At 48.5% G+C, this 21493-nt stretch overlaps 1 protein-coding gene and 1 pseudogene across 2 annotated transcripts in view; one reads left to right on the forward strand and one right to left on the reverse strand.

Annotated features, from left to right (window-relative positions):
- Positions 1-18830, reverse strand: part of UPF1 (UPF1 RNA helicase and ATPase) — a 37693-nt gene extending 18863 nt beyond the window's left edge. For both annotated transcript variants that reach the window (XM_047696840.1, XM_047696830.1), the window contains exons 1-4: positions 18319-18830; positions 4291-4433; positions 2588-2677; positions 203-370 (exon numbers count right to left, since the gene is read on the reverse strand). In XM_047696840.1, coding sequence (XP_047552796.1) covers positions 203-370; positions 2588-2677; positions 4291-4433; positions 18319-18549 — 632 coding nt within the window. In that variant the 5' untranslated portion in view covers positions 18550-18830. The remainder of the gene's footprint in view (positions 1-202; positions 371-2587; positions 2678-4290; positions 4434-18318) is intronic.
- Positions 1-21211, forward strand: part of LOC125081933 (60S ribosomal protein L37a-like) — a 30158-nt pseudogene extending 8947 nt beyond the window's left edge.
- The last annotated feature ends 282 nt before the right edge of the window (positions 21212-21493 follow it).

Genomic DNA, 21493 nt, shown 5'->3' on the forward strand with positions numbered 1-21493 from the left:
TTGTTAGTAATACATTGCCTCTCTCCATGCACTTGAGCTCTGAACTCTCAAAACTCTTAACACTGTTGTTACAGAATTCTTTTTATGATTTAACCAGAACACACCCCAGAAGAGTTACTCAGCATTCCCAGTTCTCTAACTAGCCCCAGCCCCCAAATATCCTCACACCTCTCCGCCCACTGGGGCTGAGCGCCCCCCTCACCTGCACAGCAGCACCACTACTGAGTCGGCCTTGGCAGGGATGAAGCCGAGGAGGAAGACATTGCGGCAGCCGCAGTTGTAACACTCCAGAACTGTCTCCCCCAGGGGCCCATCCTTGTGCAGAGTCACCTCTTTGCATTTTGCCCTCACGAGGTGATTTACAATGTGGCTGAAACCAGGAAATGATAAATAGTTAACACCCAAAGTTTGGCTTTTCACCACTTCCAATTTTCGAGCCCCCCGTTAAAAGTTCCGGTACCGTTCACAGTCCATTAGCAGGGGCGGTCACACCTCATCCATCTGGCGTCCCAGGGGACCAGCCCGCCCCTGAACTGGCTCCCCACTGAGCGCAAAAATCAATCCGACTTGAACAGCCTTTAAGGAAAACTTTCCTAACGTGTTTCACATAGTTCCTGCTCCATTTTTTTAGTTCCTGCTTTCTGAAATCCTCTGTACAGGGCCTGAATGAACTATGGCTGGGGCCAAGGCTGCTGTCCCAGAGAGGCAAGAGGCCTGCCCCTTCCACGGCTCCTCTCGGCCTGCGGAGGCTTCTCGGCGGCTGCTGCTTTCCATCGCTTCTCCGGGTCCTTGTGCCTGCTTCCAGGAGCAACAGCCCCTCCTAACTTGCTGCAGGCCAGGAAACTTGATAACCAAACATATTAGAAACCTGAGGGCAGTAAAAAATATAGAGCAGCGGGGCTCAGGGCTACTCTCAGGAAGCACAGGGCCGCTCTAAACCATCTGAAACCACGCTGTCCCGGCTCCTTCCTTGCTGCCGCGTGGCCAGGATTCTGCTGTCCCTCCCATTTCCGGGACACAGCTCACCGACACCCAGGGCTTGTGAACTCCACCTAAGACAAGCCCGCCTCGCCTGGGGTCCACGCGTGGTGCATGGCTCTGCCTTAGTCTCTCCCAGCTACCTACAGCCTTGCTGCGGGTCTGTCAGATGCCGCCTGGCCGCACCTCGGGGAAACCCCTACTGTTGCAAGCTTCGGCTCAGGCTCCACATTCTAACCCTTTCTGGCCTGTTCTAGCCCAGGAAGCCAGTCAGATTATCTAACCAGCTGTCACCACTCTCTGTACCCACAGAGCACCCACTCCTCCTAAGCTGTCACAACTGGGCATTTTACCAGACTGACTTCCTCCTGTCTTTTCTACACCCACCTCACCCCATTATACTGGAAGCTCCCTGAAGGCAAGTGGCTGCCCCATCATTTCTACCATCTGGCCTCATGCAAACACTCAGTGCTGGCTGATGGAGTCTGTTTTCTCTTAGAGGCCTTTCACTAACTTCCCTGATCTTGGCTCTGCTGACCGGAAGATGGGGTTGCCAGCTAAGAAGTTTTATTTAATTACTTTTCCTGAAGGAGAGGAACTAATGCAACCACAGTAATGATGAAATTACCCAGAACATTCTGAAAATGGGACATGAATCTGGTTACCCTGCAGATGCTTTTTCTTTCAAATCTTTAGAATTAAACATCAGCCCATTTTGCCTCACCCAGAATCCCACAGTTTGCATCGCTAACTCTAAGACAACTCGAGATCTGACCACTGTGTCCTCAGGCAGCACAAGATGGTGAGCCCTGGCATGCAGCTGTGGAAGACACAGCAAGGGTGGGGGCTCTGTGCAAATAAACCTGCCTATGGGCTTTAGTCACTGTATGTCTCCAAAACACGAACCCCAGAAGATGCTGCTTTCTTGCTAGTGGCCTAGAGCCCTACAAGACTCTTCTCTGCTTCTCTGTGACAGTAGTGTGAGCTGTCACACAGCACGGCAGCTCTGGAGGAGCCACCAGGACTGGATTCTGTGCTGGAATCCAAGCACCAGCACAAAACTGGTCTCACCCCAAACACAAAACACAAAACAAGAGACCCAGTCACAGCTGCTGCTGATCAACAGCAGGAAGGGAAGCCCAGAGACGATAGTCAAGTGAACTTAATTTAATCCGATGATTCAGGATCTGGCCCGTATTAGCCTCAGGACTGCTCCGATGAGCTAAGGCCAGAGGGAGGCTTCTCAGGAAGCGGCTCCCATGGATGCCCATTACTGTCCTGGGAACATCCTCCCCAGGCACCCAGTAATGAAGATGAATGGGTGTGCCAGGAGCTCATCTTGCAGAAAAATATAAATAAAAACTGGGAATGAGAATTAAGCCAACCCTACTTGCATAATAAAAGAACCACAGAGAATAAATCAAGGGTAAATACATTAAGGCATTCACACACCACCATCTGTTTCAAGTTAAACCAGTCACAGCGGAGGGAAAAAACCAGGTTTGTTAGCGTGATTTTATATTGTGCTTTTGCTTCAACATTTCCATAATTTACACACAAATCTGAGCACAGCACTGATTAAAGACACATGCGGGGTCTGATTATCTACCTGCCAGAAGTATTTCCACGCCCGTTACAGAACCACTTCTTGCTGGTGTTACAGTAAACCACGCAAGCAGGATCGTGTATTCCGCAGTAACTAAAAAAGTCAAAACATCAACAGTTAAAGCTGGAAGGTCTCTCTCTGGTTTTAATTTGGCAGGATGTAAAATTCTTTCCTCTTACAACATTTTTAAATTTTTCATTAAACACATACTCAAACCCAACGATCCCACTAGCAAAATCCAATCAGTTAACTGCAGAGGCGTCCTGATCTTGCAAATGCAGGGAAGGGGTACAGGGTGCTGTGGGGCTTCCCGAGAGAGAGGCCCTAGGAAACAGCAAAGCCTTTGCCAGGTGGGGGATGAGAGCTGTAGAAGGTGCCAGGGGAACCCAACAGCAGAGGTCTGACGCCCGGAAGCAACCCCTAGCTACCCCACCTCGGACTTAAGTTTCAGGAGCCCTGACTTAGAAGCAGGGAAATCAGCATCCCTGGCTCTGGGCACAGAGAGTTAAGCTGGGACCACACTGCATTCACAAGACGCTCCACTTCCCGGCAGAGGGCGCCATGCTCCTGGGAACACTCCGCTCAGACTCAGCAGCAGAGGGTCGCTGGGTGCAGGTTGCAGCCTGAGCTCAAGCTTGCAAGGAGCACCTCGAGACAGCCCCCAGCCTCATTCTTCTGAAAACCAACAAACACATCAAAAACAAAAACCGGCTCACCACAGAATTCTATATGTGTATGAAGCCAAGCCTCAGTCTCAAACTAGAATGTGCTCCAGCCAAGAACCTTCCCTCCAACCCCCCACACCATGGGGACAGCTGGGTGGGTAAGGGCATATGCAAACTTTAAGCACCTGCAGCTTTTACCAGAACCACTTCACCGGCAAATGTGTAGATAACAGGAACACGAAAACATCATTAACACATACGTAAAAACATTTGTAAACAAGTAAGAAAAGAGCCAAAATAAAGTTAAAAACAAAAACCCAAAATAAAGTTTAAAAAAAAAGTGTCTCCCGACAAAGCAGGGGACGGAGCAGCACTCTGTCCTGTGGTGGGTACAACCTTCCGAGGAGCAGTGGCCTGGGAGGTTGGCAAGACAGTGACATGGCTCAGGCCCAGAGTGGCCCTGACTGGCCAAGTGCCCTGAACAAGATCAATTCATCTCTTTTGGTTTCAATTTCCTTGTGTATGTGTAACAAAAAACTAAACACAAGTCTCATCTTATGGGTCCAAAGACAAGGGATGGGTCCTGCTCTAGGTGAGAATTCCAAATTTGGTCAGCAAGCAGTTCTAGCCACTGGCTATTTAATACCAACTTTTTGGGAATTTTGAACTCATCAGAGAGGCAGATATTTTAAAGTATCCTACAATCATCTATTTGTAAGAGAAATCTTAGCTGCTGTTTTTACTCTCTAAACCCAAGTCCTCACCAAATGTAAGTTCATTTCGAATGAGTGAGTGGGACAGGTACTGGGACCCACCAGGACCTGACTGAAGGCCTCTGGGTGAATCGGGTATCAGAGAGGGCTGATCCCACCCTCCTGCCCAGTAACAAGGACTATGTATACACTGGCCTGAAGAACCTTCTTATTTTGGACTAACAAATGTCACAATCCATCATCTTACATGGGCTTCCAAAGCCGGCAAACCCACTCAGAATGCAAGAGCTCTGGGACGTGAGTCCGTGCCTCCGCCATCGGCACTTACCTGCAGGCATGTACAGGGAGATCCTTAGTGTAATAGGTATCCTCCTCATCTTCTTCGAAGTTCAACTCAGCCAACAACTGGCTGGTCTTGGCCACGCTGTCATCCACGGCCCCATTCTGCAGAATGCCCTCTGGTCCACCGACCTACAGCAGAACAGCAGCATCACGATGCAAGGCTGCAGCTCTCCATCCCTTAGACCAGGCCCACAGCTTCCCCCTCAGAATGAGCAGCCATGACGACCTTCCCATGAAGCGCTGGCCCGCTCTCCACCTTGAGAGAGTTCAGCTTCTTCTGAATGGACTTTTCACACTCTCCCACCTCCCTTTTAAACCCACCTGGCCAAAAACAGGGTGCTAGTGGCCTAGGTCATCCACCCTGCCTCCTGCATATCCAGGTCCAACCCCACCTGGTCACAGAGCCATGACCAAACCAGGATGCTGAAGATGATTTTTTTGTCCCCATGACAGGGGCCGCAAGGAGCAAGATGACTTTACAACAAGCAGTTGCAATCCCCTCTGGGGACAGTTGCACAAGGTCAGGCCACAAGGCCTGGAATCCCACCAGAGTGAAGGTTCCCACCAAAGCCTAAGCCAGAAGAAAAGGCTGTGTCCACTGAAGATGTGAGAGAGCAGTTCCCCCGTTAGTCAACACACTTCCTCCGCTGCCAGCTTCCCTTTCCAGAGAGCAGACCGTCTTCATTATGAATTAGAAGTTCAATGTTTAGGATTACCCTCTGAACTCAGGCTATATCCTTACTACACATATTACCTTTTATATGTTACAATAGCAAAAACGTACGAACAGGCAACTTTAACAAGCAGCCATGAATTTCACAGGCACTTCTGCTGAGCTCACATGTCCATTCAGAGGCACCCAGACTCAGTTCGCAGTAACAGGCATTCCTAAAGCCATCTCCAGGAACCCTGGGTGGCAGTCAACAGTCCTTGTTATCTCCCCCCTCCTGTGGGGATGACACATCTCCCACATGAGGCTGGGTCAGGCAGCAAGGGCATGGAGTGGTGACAAGGACAGGGAGGAATGACAGGAGCCCCAGGGCAGGCGCCAGGTTTCTCTGAACTGTGGGAGAGGATCAGACACCAGCCCCCCTCCCTCCAAGAGCCCCTGCCACCTTGAGCCATGCCGTGTGGGCAGCTCAGGCCAGTGCAGCTCTGTCCAGCAGTGCCCACAGGGCCTTTCCCTCTCCACTGCTCCAGTCAAGTCACCTCTAAGATTCTAAAGACAGCAGTTCGGGGACACCTAAGGGGCTCAGTCAGTTGAGCCTTGGATTCTTGGTTTTAGCTCAGGTCATGATCTCAAGGTCATGGGATCAAGCCTGTGCTTCTGGGCTGCATGCTGCTGAGTCTTCTTGGGATTCTTTCCCTCTTCCTCTCCCTCCCCTTTTGCCCCCTGCCACTCACACACTTGCACTCTAATAAATAAGAAAATAAAATCTTAAAAAAAAAAAATAAAGACAGCAGTTCATTTGGGGATGGAGAGGGGGCAGGTGGGAATGGAGGGGGTGTTGCCCCCTAGGGGGCATTCTGGAAATTGCAGTGGTGAATTTGGGTTAAGTAGGGGGTCAACATCTTTGTCTATTATGGTCTCCACCCAGACCAGAACCCCATTTCACAGCTTCTACCACTACTTTAACATGCTTTTTTCATGTAGGCAACAACTAAATTAAATGGAAGAAAACTACACTTTGTTTGAAAAAAAAAAAAGAAAGAAAAAGAAAAATCAAAATCAACTTTTGAATTTTAATGCAAAGATGGTGCTGTAACATAATTACAAGCACTTCTTTGGGAATCCCTGATCTCTTTTTAAAACTGTGTGTAAACCACTGTAACCACTTTTTTTTTTTTTTTAAGATTTTATTTATTTATTTCTCAGAGTGAGCACAGGCAGAGTGGCAGGCAGAGGCAGAGGGAGAAGCAGGCTCCCCGCTGAGCAAGGAACCTGATGCAGGACTCGATCCCAGGATGCTGGGATCACGACCTGAGCCGAAGGCAGCCGCTTAACCAACTGAGCCACCCAGGAGTCCCAACTGTAACCACTTTTAAGTGCACAGCTCAGTGGCATTAAGTACATTCATATTATTCTGCAACCATCATCACCATCCATCTCCAGCACTTTTCCATCTGCCCAATTTTCATCTGTTCCCATTAAACACCAGCTCCTCATTCCCCTCCCCTAGCCCCCGGAGCCCACCATTCTAACTTCTGTCTCTGTGAATCTGAATACCCTAGAGACACCATATAAATGTCTCATAGTTTGTCTTTTGTGACTGGCTTGTTTCAAATAGCACAATGTCCTCAACACTCATCCATGTTTTATGTAGCAGGTGTCAGAATTTCCTTTTTTAAGGCTGGGGCACCTGGGTGGGTCTGTCAGTTAAGCATCTGACTCTTGATTTCAGCTCAGGTCATGATCTTAGGGGTGTGAGATCAAGCCCCACGTCAGGCTCTGAGCTGGGTGTGCAGCCTGCTTGAGATTCTCTCTCTCTCTCTCCCTTTTCATCTTCTCCCCCCACTGCTGCACATATGTGCTCTCTCTCAAAAAAAAAAAATAAAATAAATAATTTTTTTTCCCTTTTTAAGGCTGAGTAACATTTCACTGAATAGACACATATTTTGTTTATCCATTTATTCTTCAGTGGGCTCTTGGGTTTCTTCCACCTTTTGGCTGCTCTGAACATGGTATACAAAGACCAAGTCCCCACTTTCAATTCTTTTGGGGATATGCCGAGAAGTGGGCTTGCCACATCTTATGGTAATTCTCTGTGTAACTTTTTAAAAGAAACTGCCATAGTATTTTCCACAGAAGCTACATTATTCTCCATTCCCACCCACGGTGCACAAGGATTACAACTTCTCCACAGCCTCTTCATACCCATTATCATTTTTGTTTGTTCTTAAATAGCCATCCTAATGAATGCGAGGTGATGTCTCTTAGAGGTTTTGATGTGCATTTCTCTGATAGCGAATGAAACTGAGCATGTCTTCATCTGTTTGTTGGCCACTTGTGTATCTTCTTTGGAAAAAAGAAGTCCTTTGCCCATTTTTAATCGACTGTTTGATTTTTTGAGTTGTGCTCTGAAATTCTGATAGTTGGCTATCACTTCAAAAAGTCACCTGTCTGTTTCACAACACTTCTCCTGACACATGCAGTGGCAACGCTAGTGTGAGGCCACCCGCAGGGACCACTCCTGGTGTGACTGTGCCCAGGCACACTCACTGGTTGGTTTTCCGAAACTCTGTAGCCCAGTTATGGCACCTGGATTTCACCTTAACGGCAGTGAAGGAAGTACACATATCACAATACAGAAGGCAGCAATTAGAAACCGACATTTGTGACCCCTTAAACCCAATAAACTGGTTTATCAAGTATTTGAGGTAACAGAGGTTTTAAGAATATTATGAAACTTGAACTTCTTTTTACTTGATCTGAAACTATTCTTTCCATAGCTCTGGTAACCTGAGCTTGGATAAATGGGTATTGACACCTTCTATGACTTAACTTTGATCAGCTTTCACCTTTCCAAAGAGAAATGTGCTACTTTTCCAATCTAATCTCAGCAGAAAAACTCCGTAAAACCTAGGATCAACAGAGGGCTAAGGTAGTCCAGTAAGGAATCAGCAAGCGGGACCCCCCTCTCAAGCTCAAATGGTACTTACATTTTTAAATGGTTGGATTAAATAACTAATAATATCCTCAATTTTGCCTCTTGTCCCACAAAGTCTAGAATATTTACTATTTAGTCCTTTAAGAAAATGCTTACAGATTCCTTGTCTAAAACAACTCATAAAATTTTTTACCAGGCTGCATAAGCTTTTACATATAAATAAATGCCCTTGGTGATATCTGAATATTTACTTTCCTGAAATAACAGAATTAGTACCTAGAGTAATACAGAAAAGTGCACACCACCCAGGTGCCCTCTTTCAATCCACTCCTGCCCCATTTGGGCCTCAGATCCCACAGTTCACCTCCCCTCCTCAGGGGGAGGCTTGAACCAGCAGAGGACACATCCTGACCAGCCACGTGGGAAGGCTCCCTGAACCACACCACACCCCTTCCGATTAATAAGGGGCAAGAAATTTAGGTCTGCTCTCAGAACTCTTGGGAGACAACATGATACAGATATAAGGTCAGGCAGACTTTCCATACCTCTCTAAAGCTGGGGAGGCTGGAGAGAAGAGTCCAGATTTCCCAAGACCCAGCAGCCCTCTAGCCTCCTGGTTGGGAAATGTGTGCATGCGCCCCCCCCCCCCCACATACCCACTTCCAGCTCCCACTCAGCCCCACTCCTCCCCAGCTATGATCGGGCCACAATACAAACTGACTTCTACAGCTGGCTTGTTAGTTTCGCCCTCTACTCTCTGGAAAGTTTTAAGATAAACATTAACTTCAAAAATACATTTGACCTTAGAAACTATATTAGTTAAAACAAAGCACTAGAGTGTGCCCAGCACAGAGAAGGTCCACAACCCATGCCAGGTGACATGATGGGAGGACAGAAGGGACCTTGTCCTCTGAGGTTATCAACCTTGCACTTCCAGCCAGGAGCCCAGAGCCTGCTAGACTGAGGGACAGGACCATCCCCATCCCACCAAATGCAAAGCCTACCTCCAGGCACCACATCACTGGGAAAATGATTCCCTCTTCACCTCTGCTCTGAGTACTATTTGAAGTAAACCTATGAGCTGCTGAGCTGATCAAGGCCTACAGACAGTCTCTGCCAGGAACCGTTTCATACAACTGACTACAGAACTCAGACTGTGCACAGCAGAGTAACAGGAAGAGAGGTCACATCAGACCCACAGAGGAAAAGCATGTAAATTCAAAAATTACTCCTAAATGTGCTGCTAAGAACTTTTAGGCTACAGATTTTTACGCCAAAAGTACTGTACCACTCAGAAAGAAATGGATCTTTCACAGTCCCTCAGTCCAAGTCTGCCAGTGCCACAGGGTCTTTGCACTCACTGTCCCTTGGCTTCTGCACAGCTGGCTCTCAGTTCTTTGGATCTCAGTGCACAGGGCATCTCCTAGGGAGGCCTCCCTTGACCCATCTGTGGGGCCCCATAGCAAGGGTCCCAGCCATCACCCCAACACCTAGAAAGGAGCCCACACCCCAGGAGGCCCTCATAGTGTAGGCTGTATCTTCACATCCAAAAGCCTAAAGGCTGGAATATAAAATAATTCATCAAGTATTTTTTTATCCCAAGGTTTAAATAAAGAGTGGGAAATCACCTTTCTCTCAGTGTGGCCCAAGGCAGGGGGGCAGTGGCAGAACCCCTGAGCCTCACCTCAGGAAAAGGCTAACAGAAGTTTTGGCCTCCCCCTAGCTTCGGAAAAAGTTTCAAAACTACAGAGAATGAACACCTCACACACCTATCACCTGGATCCACCAGTCACTCGCATTTTGCCATACTTGCTTTGAACACACACGTTTACCTTCCCAATCCATTTCAGAGTCACAGGCCCCAAGACAAGCACTTTCTCCACACAATCACAAGCCTCCCACTCAGGAATAATACTGATAAAACCGACAGAATACTGCTATCTAGTAAGCATAGTCACAATTCCCCAATGCCCACAAATCCTAATGTCTTTTATAGTTTTTTACATTCAAGACGTGTTGATGTCTCTTTAGCTTTCAATTCATTAGTTTTAACCACATGTAATGGCTGAGAGTCAACCATTTCTGACCCACAAAGATGATGTCACATGGTCCCACTTGAAAGAGTGGTCCCCAGGTTCTGGATGAAATCTGGATGAAAAGGATCTTCAGGGACACCTGGGTGGCTCAGTCAGTTAAGCATTTGCCTTCGGCTCAGGTCATTGCCCAGCATGGGGGTGGGGGTGGGGGGTCCCCTGCTCAGCGGGGAGCCTGCTTCTCTCTCTCTCTCTCTCTCCCTTTGCCACTCCCCCTGCTTGTGCTCAGTCACTGACAAATAAATAAAATCTTAAGAAAGAAAGAAGGAGGGACGCCTGGGTGGCTCAGTTGGTTGGGCCACTGCCTTCGGCTCAGGTCATGGTCCCAGAGTCCTGGGATCGAGTCCCACATCGGGCTCCTTGTTCTGTGGGGAGCCTGCTTCTCCCTCTGCCTCTGCCTGCCGCTCTGTCTGCCTGTGCTCTCTCTCTCTCTCTCTCTCTCTGACAAATGGATAAATAAAATCTTAAAAAAAAAAAAAAAAGAAAGAAAGAAAGAAAGAAGGAAGGAAGGAAAGAAACAAAGAGGAAAGGAAAGGGAAAAGGATCTTCACTGGCCTCTCCCTTTATAATGGACCCTTTCTCTGGTCAGCATGCTGAATTCAGCCCTATAGCTTATTTCAATGCTCCAAGTATCCTTGACATGTCCGAAGTATCCCCAGCTCATCCTGGGCTGCCCCTGCCTGCCCAGCCCTGGGGATCACCACTCTCAAAGGAGCCCACTCCACACCTGCAGGGAGCAGCCAGGGTGTGATGGGGGCTCAGTCCAAAAACCAGGATACTTCACAGGACAATGACCCAGACTGAACCCCACCTCAGGGGTGTTAAAGGAAGAGGAAGGGGCTGCCCTGGAGAGCGAGACCAGAGACAAGACAATCACATTAATACTGGACCTCACAAAGAACCAGACCAAGCCAAGCCATTTTCTGATTGGTGAGAATCTGACTGTGGAGATAGGGAAACACCATGTATTAGATGATCCCAGAAAAACTACTGTCGTGCTGTTCCTCTGACAACAGCAGTGCTGTGAAAGAAAGATGCCTTTTTTTTTAAGATTTTATTTATTTATTTAACATAGACACAGCGAGAGAGGGAACACACGCAGGGGGAGTGGGAGAGGGAGAAGCAGGCTCCCTGTTGAGTAGAGAGCCCAACAGGGTGCTCAATCCCAGGACCCTGGGATCATGACCTGAGCTGAAGGCAGACACTTAACCGACTGAACCACACAGGCGCCCTGAAAGATGCCTTTCATTTCTAGAATTGCATGCTAAATACGAGAGGTCACAATGACTGGGTATCACTAACTCCTATGGCTCAACCTCAGAAGGAAGGGTGAAATGACGAGATGGATTTGCTTTAGAAGAGAAATGGGGAGAGGAAAATCTTCACAACCGCTGAACTGAGGAAATGGGTATCAGGGTTTGTTTTACTTATAGAGAATTCATAATTAACATTTTTACACAATACGGCTGGACAAGGCGGCCTCCTGGAATCCAGGTTAACTCCGTGGAGCCACACACTCAAAAAGAGTAATGGAAAACAAGCACAGCTCTGACCAAACACCTTCCAGTCTCGGATACGGAAAGCCACCTCCCCAGATTCACTGTCATCCCGGCAGCTGAGCTCTGCGAAGAGCTAAGCAGAGGGGAAGGTGCCGTCCTCAGTTGTGACAAAGGGCTGCCCACAGAGCTCAACAAGCCTCCTATGTCTAGAAGCCATCCTGGCAACAGTCTGCAGGGATCGTAGAAGCCTGGCTTGGCTCAGTAGTCCAGCTCACAAGCTGCTACCAGACCAACACATATGAATGGCACAATGACCCTTTCCCAGCCATGGGGTCCCAGGACTTAGGACCCCAGTATTTATCAGAGGTAGCAGGGTTCTGTTCTCAACAAAAGCTCCTCTGGCAAGAAGAGTTCAAAGCCCCCCCCCCCACCACGACGGGGACCCTGAGACCTGGAAAGGAACACCAAAGACTCAGCCAGACTCGCTGCCCTTCTGCACCTTCTAGGACACATTCTGTTCTGGGTCCCATTGAGCAGAGCTAGGTGTCATGACCCGTCTCTGTAGTCAGGACTACCGCGCACCACCAAAAGACCACCCTGCCACGGTGACCACCCCAACTGCCCCCCCAGCTGAGAGCCACAGCCCAGAATCTGCCCCCTCCAGCCTCTGTGCGTGCTGCCCTGGTGGGGCCTCTTGCCCCTCCTCTCAGGGCAGTGCCTCCAAAGGCTCCGCTAACCAGAAGCACCACCCCACACCTCCCTCAGAGGAGAGCCCTGCCTCACCCTTGGGGGATCCTGGGCCCTGATGAAAACCACACACAGGAACTCATGTCTGCTCTAGCCATAATTCCTTCTGAGGACTCAGGGCCAACAGGGTATCCAGTATAGTGAACCCGTCCCAGGAGGAGTGGCCACTCTGGCCACCTGGTACAGTGGTAGCTCATGCACACACACTAGCACACATGGGCAAACATCTGAGCACCATGCCACTCAGCCTGCACGCCCCTCTGACCTCACCCACACTCTGCTGGGTCTACCCACCATCTAAGGGCCCTTTCTCCAAGGGAAGTGAGGTCCCAGCACTTCCACAGCTCCATGAGGCCCCAGGATTCAGCCCAAGCATCTTGGCATGGCATCCGTGCCTGTGTCTGCACCCACTCTCCCTCTACACCAAGCCAAGTGTAGGGCCCCATGCTCCCCGCTCTCCCTAGGAGGCATGCCTTCCTGAACAACTCAAGGACCACTACTTATAAAGGCGTTCCCTGTGCAGTGCAAACCACTCCCTTTTCTGGGTCCTCATGATCCCGAAGGTCAACTGCAGTCTGGCCAGCACCTGTCATCTCTAACCAAACAGCTACAGATGGCAAAGGATTCACTTTGACCTCCAGCCCTCACAGCGCTCAGCAAGGCAAGGAGATAAGAACTGCTGAGAGTGGCAAGAGCCAAGGACCATGCCAAAGAGGCCGGCCGGACAGCCTGTACAGTGGAGACAAGAGGAGACGTGAACAGGTATATGAGGGCGCCCAGGCTCACCCTGAAAGCAGTGCGGCCAGGCTCAAGTGGAGGGCCCGGCACACAAGGCGGTGAATCTCCCCAACATGTGGCTGGGAATGGCTGAGCACAGGATCACTCCATTTCCCTACATTAGAGCCACTGAGGACACACTACAAAGATTAACAGGAGCAAAAATGAAGGAGAAGGAAAGAAAAAGAGAAGTGAAGGAGAATCAAAGACAATGAACAACTGTGGGATGATCAAACTCCCCAAATTTACTAGGAAACACTGAGTTGCACACATACAAACAAGAGACTCTACAGTATGTGATCATGCCTCAATAAAGCTATTAGAAAGATGTCTCCTTGTTGTGTTGTTGTTGCTGTGGGAGCCAGAAAGAGAACTTTTTCGGTTAATATTGATATTGTAGGGATGCCCAGGTGGCTCAGTGGGTTAAGCCTCTGCCTTCAATTCATGTCATAATCCCAGGGTCCGGGGACTGAGTCCCATATCAGGCTCTCTGCTCAGCAGGGAGTCTGCTTCCCACCCCCCCACACACCTACTTGTGATCTCTCTGTCATAAACAAATAAAATCTTTAAAAAATATATTGATATTGTACTAGTGTTAATTTTGCCTTCCATCATACTGAATCTGGGTTAAGAAATTGGGGTAAATAAAGTAAGAAGTCATTTCGCTTATGTGACTGACACATAAGCCCTTCCTCTCCCCTAATAGCCCATAGAGTTCTAACCATCTGGAAACAAACCCAAGAAATCCAATAAGGGGAAAGTGCCGGACGTACACTTGCCACAGCTCCTGCAAGGTTATCAGCCTTTTATCTCCAATTTTCTCAAGGTGTGCTCATATCACAGCTGAACTGAGAGTTCGCGAAACCAGATGGAAAAAGTCACTCAAATTTTTAACTCACCACTTTCAGGAACCCCTGGACTGTATCAAACTCATTCCTCCTCTTCATAAGCTACATGCCAATAAGCAGAAGATGATCTGTTTATCTAGCCGGTCATGAATATGTTAGCACAGTACCTTCCACGATGAATTCTGAAGGCAGTCACAACTATGGTTCTGAAGACCAAGTAGCAACTCTTTTTTTTTTTTTTTTTAAAGATTTTATTTATTTATTTGTCAGAGAGAGAGAGGGAGAAAGAGCGAGCACAGGCAGACAGAATGCTAGGCAGAGGCAGAGGGAGAAGCAGGCTCCCTGACGAGCAAGGAGCCCGATGTGGGACTCGATCCCAGGACGCTGGGATCATGACCTGAGCCGAAGGCAGCTGCTTAACCAGCTGAACCACCCAGGCGTCCCCAAGTAGCAACTCTTTAGCCAAGTATCTCACTGCTTAAATAGGAAAAAGAAGCTCAAGTGTATGTACTCAAGACTACAACCGATAGGGACCGGCTCAGTTCGTAGAGCGAGCAATGCTTCACCGCAGGGTCATGAGTTCAAGCCCCAAGCTGGGCACAGAGCCTACTTAGAGAAGACTACAAACGATGAGGAGCCTCTGCTGATCTGTTTACCTGCGGATGGCCGCTGGGGCTGTTTCCCATCCGGGCTCTCACGAACCAAGCAGCTATAAAGGCTCAGAGCAGCCCCATGTGTGGACAACTGCCTTTGCTTCTCTGTTGGACCACAGAGGTGGGTGTGAACCATTCTACCAGCAAGGTATGAAAGTTCCAAGTGGTTTTCCATCCAGCCTTTTAAAAAATTTGAGCCACTCTTAAGAGTGGGTAGTGGTATCTCTGGGTGGTCTTCAAGTTTCACTGGGGTATAACTGACATACAATAAACAGTGCAGGTTTAAAGTGTACATTTTATAAACTGACATACATCAATGTATGTAAACAGCCACAATCAAGATAATGAATACATCTACCACCAAGTCCCCTTATGCCCTTTGTCATCCCTTCCTCCTTTTTTTCCTTCCTCCCCCAACCACTGATCTGCTTTCTATTACTACCAGTTAGCTAGCACTTTCTAGAGCTTTTTATGAACAGAATCACAGAGTATACACTTTTTTGGTCACAGTACTTTTACTCTGTGTAATTATTCTGAGATGCAGCCACATCACTGTGTGTATCAATAGTTTGTTCGTTCTTTCTTTTTCTTTCTCTCTTTTAAAGTCAAGTAGTGTTCCCAACTCAGATTTTTACTGTAATTCCCATATTTGAAAAAAACATGACAATAGCGACCATCAAAAGGAAATATGACAACTAGACACGGCAGAAGGTTTGTAACACCAGCTATTATGCAAAGCACTTCTGAAATTACCTTTCCTGCCCTTTGAGGGGTAGGGAAATGGCCCAGGAAAGACTTAGATAAGCAAAAGAAAATGGTCCCTTGTATCTTAAGACACTTGACAGAATTATGTCAGCACTTTTCATCCCAGGATCTCAAGGGCTTTGAGAAATACCAGTTTTATTTCCTAAACAAGAATACAAATGTTCTCTGAAACAAATAATACATTATATGTTAATAAAAAAAAAAAAGAAAACAAGTGTTATTTGAATGGACTCAGAGCTCAGCAGGAGTCACCCCTGCCTGCCATTCTCCTACTCTGGCAGGGACACACATTCCGCCTCTAAACAAACTATCAGGTAAAACCAACTAAGCAAAACTGGTATCAAATGTGGCTGCACGTTGGGAAACAGTCTGGCAGCTGCTGGAAGGGTCGCGCACAGAGGTACCACACAACCCAGCAAACTCACCTACCGCCGCACAGAAACTTGCACACGAATGTCCACGGCAGCATTACCTATAACAACTAAAGGCAGAAACAACCCAAACGTTCACCATCAGGTAAGCGGATAAACAGAATGTGGTCTGTCTGTACTATGAAATATTATTCAGTCCCAGCAAGAAATGGGAGTAGATTCGTGTTACACCATGGATGAACCTTGAAACGTGTTCAGTGAAAGAAGCCAGACACAGAAGACCACACATCATCATTTATATCAAATGTCCACAGTAGGTAAACCCGAGACATTAAGATTAGTGCTTGCCTTGCGTTGGAGAAGGCAGGACGAACAGGCTAAGAGGTGTGGGTTTCCTTTCAGGGTGATGAAAATGTCCAAAAATTGATTATGGAGATGGCTGCACACCTGCAAATGTATTAAAAGGTACTGAACTGTACTCTCTAAATGGGCAAACCCTACAGTCTATGAATGCTATCTCAAGAAAGCTGTGAAACCAAAGTGGCTGCACAGCATTTGATAAGTCACAGCCACTCACCCAGTAAGATAAAATCAAAAGGCATTCAGAATGGGTTTTTTTAGTCTTTCTGAAAGCCCCATCATACCATTAGCTACACAGCCAACTCCTGAGGACAATTAAGGAAAATCCCAGATGTTGTAGGCAGCCAATGCCACCAACTGGCACAGGAGATAATCAACTTTTTTCCATTTTCCAATTCTATTCAGACTTTTCTGTCCCCAAATTCAGGGCCTTCTCTTGCGATACAAAGGTAATTACTCCCATTTCCCAAACACAACAGGTAGGCTACAGGTGAGTGGGTCATCAGAGTTAACTAAAGGCAAGGAAGGATAAACCCTTTTGATGTCATGAGAACTCAAGTGAGCTCAACTCAACATGTACTTACAGTGGAGAGTTTTAAGGGTCTTATTTTATACAGCTCAGTCAGTGTCCAGGTGCAGAAAAACAGATCATTTCAACTTAAAGAGAAGGACACACCCTGCAATTAATTGCCCACAGAATGCAAGGAACAAAACTTGAAGTCAGAGCTGCTGTATTACATTAGTTACAGTTTAAAAAGAATTTCCAATAGAACAATTACCTTTCCCATTCCTGAGCTGCCATGAATCATGGCACACTGCTCAACTGAGAGCTCTTTCTCCTCAGCCTTCTAGACAAGTTATAGACAGCACTATCTGGTCCACCTAAACATGAGTCCAGATTTCATGCATGTTTAAAAACAACAAAAATGAAACTCCTATACCCCCTTTTCACAGCTGTGGAAACAAGAGAGGTCTACAGAGTATGAAACTACAGGTGTTGTTATGAGCCTCCAACAGCTCATTGATTTCTCCAGGCAAACTCTCCCGACTCTACCTTCCTCCACCATATGTAAACCAAACTGAAAAAACATACATACTTGCACACCTGTCTCCCTGATGCTCCGCCCATTAGGCATCTATTTTTAAGGAATCTGGGGTTAGAATGAGTCAAATGTTTTCTGCTTCTATTAGGGGCTAAAAGAAAATCCAAGTGGGTGGTCTACCCACGGGAGTGACTCAGTCAACTAGAATGCAAGCCCTCCCAGAGTCTGAGCTCACTGAGGCTGAGATGGGGTGGCTCCCCCAGCCCTGACAGTGGGTCCTCATGCCAAGGGACTCCTGTGACAAGGGATCCCAGCCCAAGACCCCAGCCAGTTCCCTCTGCCTCTTCAGGGCAGGGACCTAGGTTCAAGAAGGCTGAGTGTGATACTTTCCATAACACAAACCCAAACTTAAAATACTTAAGTAGCTTTCCCTAAACATTCACATCACTGAAAACAAACTGTCCCACGTGGCAGTACCATTTATGTAAAACCCACTATCTCTGCCCCACTGGAGGAAAAAACTCAAGCCTAACTTTTCCAAGGCAGGGCTGTGGAGTTACATAACAGGTCGGTTTCAGCAACAGGCAATGCAAGGAGGAAAAACAAAACGCAACCTGTCTCTCGAATAATCTCAATAGTTACCGCGTATGAGCTTCTCCACTGGAGAACAAAATTCCGTTTCTGCTCTGGGAGCTTCAACCCTCCCCTCTCCAGCGTCCCCGAGCCCGGGTAAATTTGAACCCGTAGCTCAGCGGGCATGATTAGGGAGGTGGGGGAAACCACAGGTGGGGGGTGGGGCAGGGAGGACGAATCCGCCACAAGGGGAACGGGGCAGATCACCACCCCGAGAGCCGGCTTGAGCAGGGCACGGACCCAGCAGGAGGGAAACCCGGAGACAGATCACCCCCGACCTGGCCAGGGACAGATCGAGGGCAGGTCACCTCGGACACGCCCGGAAGGGACTTCGGGCTGGTGACCTAAGACGCGGCCTGAGATGTCTTGAGCAAATCACCCGGACCGAACCAGAGCCGGACTCTAAACAGATCTACCTGGGCCCAGCTGAAGACCGAGAACCTAGGCAGTTTACTCCGGACGCGGCCGGAATGGGGGGACCCGGGGAAGGTCAGCCCGGGCCTGAGTGGAAGACCAGGGACAGGTTACTCCGGACCCGGCCAGAGTGCGGGACCCGGAGAAAGTTCCCAGGCGCCGAGGCCCGGCCCGGGCTTCCGGCGCCGCCATGTGCAGCTCACCTGCGCGTCCAGCTGTCCGGCCGCAGCTCCTGCGCCCGCGCCTACCGGGCCGCCCGCGCCACCTCCTCCGGGGCCGCCGGGGCCACCCGGGGGCGTCTGCGTCTGGCTGGGGAGAGTGAAGTCGGTGAACTCGAACTCCGAGCCCTGTGTGTCGGCGCCGAGCAGCTCGGCTTCCTCGGTGTCCAGGAAGGTGAGCGTCTGAGAACTGGGCCCGTACGCCTCCACGCTCATGGTGCCTCCGAGTAGGGCCCTCAGACCGGCTCCCCGCCGCACTCGAGCCCGCCGCCGCGCTGAGGCCTAGGCCGCAGGCTTCGGGCCGCCGCCGCCGCCGCGCCCACGCTCCTAAACCGGACTGAAACGCCTGCCGCGGCGCGAGCCGGGACAAGAGCCACGCGTGCCGAGCCGCCGCTGCCGCCGAGCCCCTCAGAGCCGCTTCTCCCCTCGGAGCCGCCCGCCGCTCGCAGCCCCCGGCAGGAACCGCCGCCGCCGCCGCCGCCGTCGTCGTGCGCGTGCGCGAGCCCGACGCCGGCGCAGGTGCGCGTGCGCGAGCCCGACGCCGGCGCAGGCGCGCGCGCTTCTCGCGGACGCCCGCAGCCGAGCAGGCCGGCGGAACACTTAGTACGCAGGCGCGGGGGGGCGGGGCTTTTAACCGCCGTCTCGCCGGCCGCACGAGGACGTGGTACCGCCCCAACCGCTGCTCAGTGGCGCCCCGCGGCCTGGCTGCGGTGGTTGCTTCCGTAGGGGTGGCGACTGTGCCTCGGGTTAATTGAGCACTATCTGGTTGATTTACAAAGGTGGTGTCGGAACACCCAGTTGAGGAGGCTTGGCAAGGACGATGTACCTCCATCTCTGAGAGAAGCTCCCTGCCTCAATTTCCCCATCTGTAAAATGGGCTTGCCTGGCACAGAACCAGTGCTCAGTATTTATTGCTTGAATAAAAGGAATGAGGATAGTCCTTAGTACGGAGCCTGGCTCAGGGTAATGGTGATTGCTGCTGCTTCCGACGATAATCATAATAATGTTAACTATTAATATAATAATTATATTAGCTATAATAACATGACATATTGTAATAATTAATTATAACTACATAACTTTTAATCTTACTGTTCAGAGGCAGTATATAACAAAGTGATTGGGAGCACTTGTGCAGTGAAATTCAGACCTGGACACCTGCCAGCTGTGTGACTTTGTACAAGTGACTTGACCTCTCTGGGCTTAGAATTTCCTTTAGGGAAATACTGTCCATTAAGATGGGATGAAGGGGGCACTTGGGTGGCTCAGTCGGTTAGGCGTATGACTTCCGCCCCAGGTCCTGATCCCTGGGTCCTGGGATCCAGCCCAGCCTCCAGCTCTCTGTTCAGTGGGGAGTCTGCTTCCCCCTCTCCATCTGCCATTCCCCGCTCCTGGTGCTCTTTCCAACTCTCTCGCTCTCTCAAATGGGTAAAATCTTAAAAAAAAAAAAAAAAAAAAAAGATGGGATGAAGAGGGGCACCTGACTGGCTCAGTGAGTGTAGCTTGTCACTCCATCTCCTGACTGTGAGTTCGAGCCCCATGTTGGGTGTAGAGATTGCTTAAAAATAGAATCTTAAAAAAATAATATTTTAAAAAATGGGATGAAGAATACATGAACTTATTCACTACCTTAAGTATTTATAAAGGAAAATTCCACATGGACAGAGGTTGGCTTTGTTCACATCACACAGTCTTCCCCAAGGGGAGAATAATGCCATCACACAGTAAGTGTTCAGTAAAAGTTTGTCCCAAGTTCAGCTACTGATTTATGAACTTAACTTGAGGACTCAACTTCCTTTTTTTTATATAGCGACTCAGAGAACCTCCCCACCTCCGCTTCCCTTTTTGTAGCAAGATTCTGGGGCCCTCTAAATGCTTGAAGTCCGTTCACAGGGCTCCTGGGTTTGCACAGCTACACTAAAATTTCCTGATCCTATTTGGTTCCTCATTTTCCAATATTCCTGTCACTACATGATAAGAGGTTCCTTTTTCTTTCTTTACATCTTTTTTTCTGGCCTCTTACCATGCATTAAAATGTGGGAATATAGTAATTGAAGAATTAGGTCCCCAGGAAGTCACAGTTTAAGAAGAAATTCCAACAAACCAATGGATGGTTTCAATAAAACACAAAGCCCTCTTTGGAAAATATTCAATTAGATTGATAGAAGCATTTAAAACCCACCTACTAACACCTATCAGAGTTTTAAATGCCTCCTCCTCCCATCCTTTGACCTAGCAATTCCACTTCTAGGGATTTCCTCCTTAATTTCTACATACAGTCACATTTGCAAAACGACATTTTGGATAATACACTGAAACATTATCTATTTAACATTTAAAAAGTTGATAATGGAGAAATTGTTGGCGGGGAAGACATAGACATATAAAAAACAAATAGCAACAGGACAGCAATAAGCCTTATCAGTAATTACTTAAATGTAAATGGATTAAACTCTTCACATCAAAGGCAGTGATTGTCAGATGGCTTAAAAAAAAAAATGATCCAGTCCTCTCGGGTCTCAGACCTAGTTTGAGGCGACATGGCTAAACGCACCAAGAAGGTCGGAATCGTGAGCAAATACGGGACCCGTTATGGTGCCTCCCTCAGGAAGATGGTGAAGAAGATTGAGATAAGCCAGCACGCCAAGTACACTTGCTCCTTCTGTGACAAAACCAAGATGAAAAGATGAGCCGTGGGGATCTGGCATTGTGGCTCCTGCATGAAAACCGTCTCTGGTGGCGCTTGGACCTACAACACCACTTCTTCTGTCACAGTAAAGTCTGCCATCAGAAGACTGAAGGAGTTGAAAGACCAGTAGAAGCGCCGCCATTTGAAACATTGCTAGCCTATAATAAATGGGTTAATTTATGTAACAAACAAACAAAAAAATGATTCAGGGGTGCCTGGGTGGCTCAGTGGGTTTAGCCTCTGCCTTCAGCTCAGGTCATGGTCTCAGGGTCCCGGGATCCAGCCCCGGATCGAGCCCCATGTCGGGCTTTCTGCTCTGCAGGGAGCCTGCTTCCCCTTCTCTCTCTGCCTACTTCTGATCTCTTTCTATCTCGAATAAATAAATAAAATCTTTAAAAAAAAATGATCCAACTAGGGGTGCCTAGGTAGTTCAGTCAGTTAAGTGTTTGCCTTTGGCTCAGGTCATGATCT

The sequence above is a fragment of the Lutra lutra genome, chromosome 1, assembly GCF_902655055.1.
Source record: "Lutra lutra chromosome 1, mLutLut1.2, whole genome shotgun sequence".
NCBI classification, from domain to species: Eukaryota; Metazoa; Chordata; class Mammalia; order Carnivora; family Mustelidae; genus Lutra; species Lutra lutra.